The sequence below is a fragment of the Eschrichtius robustus genome, chromosome 3 (assembly GCF_028021215.1).
Source record: "Eschrichtius robustus isolate mEscRob2 chromosome 3, mEscRob2.pri, whole genome shotgun sequence".
NCBI lineage: Eukaryota > Metazoa > Chordata > Mammalia > Artiodactyla > Eschrichtiidae > Eschrichtius > Eschrichtius robustus.
The window spans coordinates 130,049,865-130,059,062 of NC_090826.1; the positions used below are offsets into that span (position 1 = coordinate 130,049,865).

Here is a 9,198-nt window from a genome sequence, read left to right on the forward strand (position 1 = left end):
TTGGCTATTGTGAAATAACGCTGCTGTGAACATGAGTGTGCAAATATATCTTTAAGACCTTGCTTTCAGTTCTTCTGGGTATATAGTTGACCCTTGAACAGTGCTGGAGTTAGGGGCACTGAGTCTCTGTGCAGTTGAAAATCCATGTATAATTTATAGTTGGCCCTCCATATCTGTGCTTCCTCCGTATCTGAGGTTCTGGATCCGCAGATTCAGCCAACCACATATTATGTAGTACTGTAGTATTTACTGTTGAAAAAAATCCATGTTTAAGTTGACTCATGCAGTTCAAATCCATGTTTTTCAAGGGTCAACTATGTACTCAAATGGGATTGCTGGATCATATGGTAGTTCTTTTTTTGAAGAAACTTTACAGTGTTTGTCATAGTGGTTGCACCATTTTACAGTTCCACCAACAGTGCACAGTGGTTCCAGATTTCTCCACATCCTCACCAGTACTTGCTTTCTATTTTGATAGTAGCCATCCTAATGGATGTGAGGTGATATCTCATTTTGCTTTTGATTTGTGTTTCTCTGATGATTAGTGATGTTGAGCATCTTTTCATGTGCTTGTTGGCCATTTGTAAATCATCTTTGAAGAAATGTCTATTCAAGTCCTTTGCTCATTTTTAAATCAGGTTATTTTTTATTGTTTAATTGTAAGAGTTCTATATATTCTGGATATCAATCCCTTATCAGATATATGATTTGCAGCTATATTCTCCCATTTTGTAGGTTGAGTTTTCACTCTGTTGATTGTGTCCTTTGATGGACAAAAATTTTTTAAGTTTGATGTAGTCCCATTTGTCTATTTTTGCTTTTGTTGCTTGTACTTTAAATGTCACATCCAAGAAATCACTGCCAAGGCCAATGTCATGAAGTTTTCCTTCTGTGTTTTCTTCTAGGAATTTTATAGTTTTAGGTTTTATGTTTAGGTTCTTAATCCATTTTCAGTTAATTTTTGTATATGATGTAAGATAAGGGTTCAACTTCATTCTTTTGCATGTGGATATCCAGTTTTCCCAGCACTATTTGTTGAAGAGACTGTTCATTCCCCATTGAGTGGTCTTGCCACCCTTGTTGAAGATTATTTGACCATTTGTGAGAGGATTTATTTCTGGGCTTTTTTTTTATTCCATTGGTCTCTGTGCCTCTTTATACCAGTACCACACTGTTTTGATTACTGTAGCTTTGTGATGTGTTTTGAAATCAGGCAGTGTGAGTCCTCTATTTTTATTTTTTAAAAATTGTTTTGCATATTTAAGATCACTTGGGATTTGATATGAATTTTAGGATGCATTTCAGCAAAAGAATGCTATTAGGATTTTGATAGGGATTATGCTTAATCTATAGATCGTTTTGGTAGTATGGACATCTTGACAATATGAAGTCTTCCAGTCATGAACGTGAGATGTCTTTACATTTTTTTGTACCTTCTTTAATTTCTTTCATCAGTGTTTTGTAGTTTATACTTTGATTTGCGTCTCTCACTTTTGTTGACCAGCCAGGTGGACCAAAATTGTTTTGATTTTTGTAAGACATTTTTATTATAAAATAAGTGAAATACAAAAAAGTGCACAAAACTGAAATGCACAACATGCAAAGTAATTATAAAGTGAACACCTGTGTAACTAACACCCAGATCAAGAAATAGAACAAGGCCAGCACTTTTGGTATTGCTCCTGTAGAGGTAGCTGTCTTGACTTTTGAAATAGTCATAGTCTTCATTTTCTTAATAGTTTTACCATTAGTGTTTGGATTCCTCAACAATATAATTTGATTTTTGCCTGTTTTTGAGCTTTTGATAAATGGAATCATACCATATATATTCTTTTTTGTCTTCTTTCTTTCAGCTTTCTATTTGTAAGGTTCATATACATGATTATACTTCATTTTCAATATTGTATAGTATTTCAGTAACTGACTAAATCACAATGTAGTTATCCATTCTACTGTGTTGTTTACAGTTTGGGGCTATTACAGATAATGCTGCTGTAAACATTCCCTTTGTTTGTATACCGGCACATAGTTGCATGAGTTTCTCTAGGAATATTACCTAGATGTAAAATTGCTGGGTTGTAGGGTATGCTTATCTACAAGTTATAAGATAATGGCAAACTTTTCCAAAGCGGTCATATCAGTTTATCCTTCCACCAGTACCATGAGAATTCCCATTATTCTCTGTTTTTACCAGCACGCACTTAGAATTGTCAAATTTTAAAGTGTTTAACCTCATTGCAATTGTAATTTGCATTACCTGAGTACTAGTGGGGTTGAGCATGTTTACTTATGCCTTTTATTCATTTGACGTTCCTGGGCATTAAAGGTTTTTGCCTGTTCTTTTACTGAGTTGTTTCTCTCTTTCTTACTGGTTTATAGTTATTTTTAAGATTTGGATTCTAATTATTGGTTGGTTAAATGTTGCAGCTATCTTATTTCATGCAGGTATCTATTTCACTCTTGAGACAACCTATTTTACGTGGAGTCTTTTTTTTAAAATATTTATTTACTTCTGGCTGCATTGGGTCTTAGTTGTGGCATGTGGGATCTTTTGTGGCTGCGCATAGGCTTTGTCTAGTTGCAGCAAGCGGGGGCTGCTCTTCGTTGTGGCGTGCGGGCTTCTCATTGCGGTGGCTTCTCGTTGCAGAGCACGGGCTCTAGGCACGCGGGCTTCAGTAGTTGCAGCATGCGGGCTCAGTAGTTGTGGCTCACGGGGTTAGTTGCTCCGCGGCCTGTGGGATCTTCCCGGACCAGGGATCAAACCCATGTCCCCTGCATTGGCAGGCGGATTCTTAACCACTGCGCCACCAGGGAAGTCCCACAAGTCCCCTTTCAAATCACACTATACTACTTTACAGGTAATATGAATATTTTATAATAACAAAATATTCCTGATTCCTCCCTTCAATCCCTTATATCATTTCTGTCATTCTTTTTACTTCTATGTAAGCATGTATAGTTACATAAGCATACTCAAATATGTTGTTGCTATTATTGTTTTGAACAAGTTGTTACGTTATGGATTAAGAATAAGAAAAGTTTTTATCTTACCTTCACTTACTCGTTCTCTGATACTCTTCCTTTTTTTATGCAGATCGGAGTTTCTGACCTGTATTATTTTCCTTTCTGAAGAACTACTTTTAACATTTCTTGCAAAAGCAGGTCTATTGGCAACAATTCCTCAATTTTAGCTTGTATCTTTGATTTTTTGAAGTTTGTATATGAAATGCCTGGGTGTAGTAATTTTGGCACTTGTCCTTCTTGGTATTCTGAGTTTCCTGGATCTGTGGTTGCTGTCAGACATTAATTTGGGGAAATTCTGTCATTATTACTTACAATATTGCTTCTGTTCCATTCTCCCACTCTTGTCTTTCTGTATTCTCGTTACTCGTATGTTACACCTTTTGTAGTTGTCCCGCAGTTTTTCGGTATTCTGTTCATTTTTTTAAAATTCGTTTTTCTCTTTACTTTTTAGTTTTGGAAATTTCTATTGTCATATCCTCAGCCTCAGTTATTCTTTGCTCAGCTGTGTTCAGTCTACTAATGAACCCATCAGAGGCATTCTTCATTTCTGTTACTGTGTTTGATCTCTAGCATTTCTTTTTAATTCCTTTTTAGAATTTTTCTGCTTACATTATCCACCTGTTCTTGCATGTTGTCTACTTTTTTCCACTTAAGTCCTTAGTATATTAATCATGGTTTTTAAAAATTCCTGGTCTAATAATTTCAGCATTCCTTCCATATCTAACTCTGGTTCTAATGCACGTTTAGTCTTTTCAAACTGTGTTTGCCCCGTTTTAAATGCCTTGTAACTTTTTGTTGAAAGGGGACTATAATGTACAGGTGGTCCCCAACTTATGATGGCTTGACTTAATTTTTCAACTTCACGACAGACTTAATTTTTCAACTTCATGACGTGTGAAAGCAATATGCATTCAGTTAAAATTGTGCTTTGAATTTTGACCTTTCCCAGGCTAGTAATATGTAGTATGATTCTCTCTCATGATGCTGGGCAGTGGCAGCAAGCTCTCAGGACAAAAATGACTTTTGTGTTCCACTTGACTGTCTGGGTTCCTACTTTTCCTTCAATTGTGGCCTGGGATTACTTACTTAGTCTTGACAGCCCTGCAGTGCTGTTAGTGATTTTTTTAAAAATTCATACTTAATTGCTTGAGGTTGATCTGAAAACCATTAACAACCATTCCTAGAAGTAGACATCATGTTTTTTAAAAAAGCAATTTGAATGAGATTAGTAATCTGATAGAAATGACTATTTAAAGGAATCTTGGATACTTTTATGTATTTGGTGACGTTCTCAACAAATTTCTAAGACAATGAAAAAATTATAATTCGTTGAATCATGTTGTTAGTAAATTTCCGGTACATGAACTTTTATAGTGAGTTTGCTACTCATAAACTTCTGCCTGCATCAGACTATAAATCATTTACTTTTAGTGGATTGAATAGGGCTGAAGTCTCAGAGCGCCTCTTTTATATACGTGTTTATCTTGTCAGGGTGGGGGTGGCATAGAGCTGTCGTGAATGTGCTAAAGTAATGAAATCTCAGCAACCTAAGACTAGTATTTCTAATTTACTCACCATGCCAGAGTGTTTATTCATTATTGCTTGATCGCTGATATTGCATATTCAAGCTATTTTAAGATTTTGGAGTTCATAGTTTTGATCACAATAAATCATAGTTTTGATCACAGTAAATCATAGTAATAAACAATTAGAAAAAACTTCTTAGACCTCTTTTTGTATGTTCCTTTAACTGGCTTTCATACACAGTCACAACTGCTTGTTGCACATAGTTAACCCGTATTTGCAACACAGTATAGAGTTTAGTCTTCTGGAAAAATATTCACATGATCTGTAGGTTTGGTATTAGCTTACCTGGAATGTGATTTTTCTCACCACGTAAGAGGGTAGAGCTGGCCCAAACAAGGATCCTTACTGTGTTGGCTGATAGCTAGCTGATAGCCAACACACAGTAAGTTAAACACTTAAGTTATTTGATGATGATCAATCAAGCCCAAAATAAGAATGGTGCCCTCTCCTAACTTATTGCTTTTGGCTTACTAATTTCAAGTGCATAAATATATGATATAAATATAAATTCATTGGTTCTGTTAAGAAAATAATCATAAAGGGATAATATATTTATAGTATTTAATCATAGTATAATCTACATTTTACGTCTGCTTTTTTTCTTACTTACAGTAGACCCAAATGATCTGTACATTGTAGAACCCCTCAAGTTCTCTCCAGAAAAAAAGGTAATGTTTTGTTTCCTTTTAAGTATATTAGTGTGTTATGTGGGTGTAGATGAAAAAATAGGTTGAAAGTTTTAATATAACCTTTAAGTGGTCCTTAAACTTACTGTTTATTTTCAATCATGATGATAATGATGTAAATGTTTACAGGGGTCAGCAAACTATGACCCGTAGGCTATATATGGCCTGTGGCCTGTTTTATACGGGCCTGAAGCCGTTTTTAAAGGGTTGTAAAATAAAAAAGAATATGCAAGAGAGAATGTGACCTGAAAAGCCTAAAATATTTACTACCTGGCTTTTACAGAAAAAACTTGCTGACCCCTGGCTGCTTGCCTGACATGCAGTGATAATAAAGAATGACTCAGTGTGTGCGCTATTCCTGTAATCCTCACATCAACCTGAAGACGATACTCTCCCCAGTTTTTAAGTGAGAAAACTGAAACTCAGAGTTTGTATCTTCTTTAAATGACTCATTAAATAGGTGCCAAAAATCAGACTGTACTTAGGCTTTTTTGGTTACAAAGTGTGTGCTTTTTCCATTTTGCCTCTTAAAGTAAGTTGTACTCATTTTGATTAGAGGTAATTGTCTCTAGGTGAAAGAACTTGGCCATTAGAACTTACTACCTTGTAACTTGGCCCAAAAGGTAGTATGTGGCGAAGTTAGGATTGAAATAGCCTAGGATTCAATCCTAACTTCACCACATACTACCTTGTAACTTGGGCAGGGAATCAAACCTGTGAACCTTGGTTTTCTCATTTGGTAACCAGGGACAGAATATTGATACTCACCTTTCAGGGTTAGCAAGTAAGATACACATGAAAGCAACTAGAATGATGTCTGGCACATAATAGGCATTCAGATTTTAGTTATCGCCCCCTAATCTATATTCAGAGGTGGCAGATAAGTAAAGAGTTTGATTGAGTAGTATTTACAAAATGAAAAGGTAATTATGGTATCTGTACAGAACATAACAGTATGTTTTGCTATTTATAATACTCTTTTACTTTCTGCCAGGAGATGGCACTTTACTCCAGTAGCTCAGCTCTCTGAATTTGGTTAGGTAACTATTGGAGGTCTAATTCCTACCCTTTCTTTTCCTTGTGTTATAGAAGAAACGCTGCAAGTACAAAACTGAAAAAATTGAGACCATAAAGCCAGCACATCCATTGCACCCTATAGCCAATGGCGACATAAAAGGAAGAAAGCCTTTTACGAACCAGAGAGATTTTTCTAATATGGGAGAAGTTTATCACTCTTCTTATAAGGGTCCTCCGTCTGAAGGAAGCTCAGAAACTTCATCACAGTCAGAAGAGTCTTATTTTTGTGGCATTTCAGCTTGCACAAGTCTGTGCAATGGACAGTCCCAAAAGACAAAAACTGAGAAGAGGGCTTTGAAACGAAGGCGGTCTAAAGTCCAAGACCAAGGAAAATTGATAAAAACTCTCATACAGACTAAGTCAGGATCATTGCCAAGCCTGCATGACATAATCAAAGGAAACAAAGAGATCACCGTGGGAACACTTGGTGTTACAGCAGTCTCGGGACATATTTAAAATTAATCAACTTTTCATACTGGAGACTTTTGTTGTTCTTTGAAGAACGGTCTGTGGTATTTGAAGGGTTTGGGGAAGGGAGAAAATATTAATGGGAAAAGTATTCAGAAATTATTATTTCTGCCTTTTTAAAAAGTAGGTGGGATTGTGTCAATCTTGGTTAATGAGCTGCAGTTTTACAAGGCTGGTCACTTCCTACAAGGACAATGTAGACATTTTATAAAGATTTTTTTCACAGATTAATTACTGGGACAAAAGTAATTCGGAAGCCCAGTTCCTTGGGTGGGATAGGAATGAAAGCCTAAACCTCTTCCTTTAGCTTTGTTCCTATTTCTTGCACCTTCCCATATTTATGTGCCTTTTGTCTATTTATAATGCCACTGGAAGAGGAGGGAGAACTTTTCCTGTCATTTGATTTCTTTTATAACTTTGTTAGTTTTTGGAAGCTGCAAACACTACAAGGCTTTAATGTGATCTGCGCCTGGAGTTCAGTAAAGATCAGTAAAGACAGTGTAAAGATCCTAAAGACTTGGCCAACTAGACCTCTGTTTAGCAAACTCACTTGAAACAGACACTTGATGGAATTTTTACGTCTGTTCTTTTAGGTAAGTGGTGATGCTTTTGATGTTATTTTCATTTAACTTATTCACACTAGTTTTCTTTGGTTACCAATTCAATGAGAAGGGGAAGAAAAAAAAAACCGACAGGATCTTTTCTTGCAAATGATTAGTATTTGCAAATAATTGTTTTATAAACTCACCCTTTAAACTCATTTAGCCACTTTTAAGGGTTTTCCTTAGCTACATTACATTTTAAACATTCACAATAAGCACTAGTCCTCCCAACTTTCAGATCACTGTTTTCTCTTACAAATGGAAAATTCAAAGGTTTGTCAAATGAGTCCAGGTCTCATAATCACTGCCTATGTATGTATGCACAGAACCAGCTCGTGAGTTTGTCAAGCCTTGTCTAATTGGTCAAGTCTAAAGGGATTATTATTCCTTGATGTTTGCTTTGTATTGGCTACAAATGTGCAGAGATGCACATGTGTGACGTCAATGTGTTTGTCTTCGTCTTTTTTCTTTAAAAATAATTGGCAGTGACTGTATTTGAATCAAATGATTTCTAAGTATGTGTTTGTACAGTAATGAGTGAAAGTGGAAAGTTTCTTTTTGAAAGGGAGAGAATTGACCGTTTTGTGTTGTAAGATTTAAGTTATTGAGCACTTTTAGTAATAACTGTTTTTAAACTTGTCTAATACCTTTCTGGGGGTATTGGTTGTAATGTGACTTATTTAAAGCCTCTTTTGTTTAAGTTGCTGCTTTAGGTTAACAGTGTGTTTTAGATGATTTAACATTTTTTCCAGTCTGTACAATTAGCCATTCAGAGCAAGAGGGCCTGATTGTATAGAAACCCATTGAAAAGAGGTCCAGATGAGAGCAGAGGTGGAGCAGGAAGTTACCCCGTCTGTGTGCAGCATCCACGGCTGTGGAAAGAAGACTTTCAATATGTAACTACGGAGCTGTAGTGCCATTAGAAACTGTGAATTTCCAAATAAATCTGAACACGTGTCTTTATTAATTACTGGCTCTTCTGTTCTTTGAAGGAGAACTTTTACAAACTTGTTACTCTGGACACAGATTTGTTTTTGCCACTTTTAACATTAAATACAGCAGCATCCTGTTAAATAACTGATCACATTTCAGCCAACTACAAACTGATTGATTGATTGAACTTTGACAGAAACATTTTGTTCCCTATACAGTCAGAATTTCACCATTTCAAACACTGAAATGAGAATTTTGAATATTTAATAGACTATGTTTATGTGCTTTTCTCTTATTAGGTGCCATCTTTAAGACTACTAATTGTTAATTTTTTCCATATATAAACATAGCATAACATTTTACAATTTGGGGTTTATTTTTCCTCTCTGAGATGATTATACTTACATGAGGGGAAAAAAAAATGAAAATTCTTGCCAATAATAGATTTGTGCCTGGTGAGAAGCAAAGCTCCACGTGTGTGTGTGTGTGTGTGTGTGTGTGTGTGTGTGTGTGTGTGTGTGTGTGTGTATATTTGTAATAGGCTTTCAATGTTCCTTGGTAGTCAACTTTATTTCTTCTAATATTAAGTAAAGCATTAAAACAGTAAGAAATAAGAAGAAACGAAGGGATCCGTAAGAGCAAGAACACAAAGTAAAGCAGTTCTTTTAATTGGATTTTTAAAAATAGAGTTATATAATTTGAGGAATGAAATTGTTTTATAAGGTAAGGTTTGCACAGAAAGACAGCTCTTCTCTATTCTCTGCCACTACACGTCCCCCACACCCCAGCCTTCCCCCCATCAAGGGTTTCTTGCTCCCCAG

General features: G+C 35.8%; 1 protein-coding gene across 2 annotated transcripts in view; it reads left to right on the forward strand.

Moving 5' to 3' along the window:
* The window catches only part of SUCO (SUN domain containing ossification factor), a 72,666-nt gene extending 64,255 nt beyond the window's left edge, over positions 1-8,411 (forward strand). For both annotated transcript variants that reach the window (XM_068541257.1, XM_068541258.1), the window contains 2 exons: positions 5,224-5,279; positions 6,387-8,411. In XM_068541257.1, the coding sequence (XP_068397358.1) occupies positions 5,224-5,279; positions 6,387-6,830 (500 nt within the window). In that variant the 3' untranslated portion in view covers positions 6,831-8,411. The remainder of the gene's footprint in view (positions 1-5,223; positions 5,280-6,386) is intronic.
* The last annotated feature ends 787 nt before the right edge of the window (positions 8,412-9,198 follow it).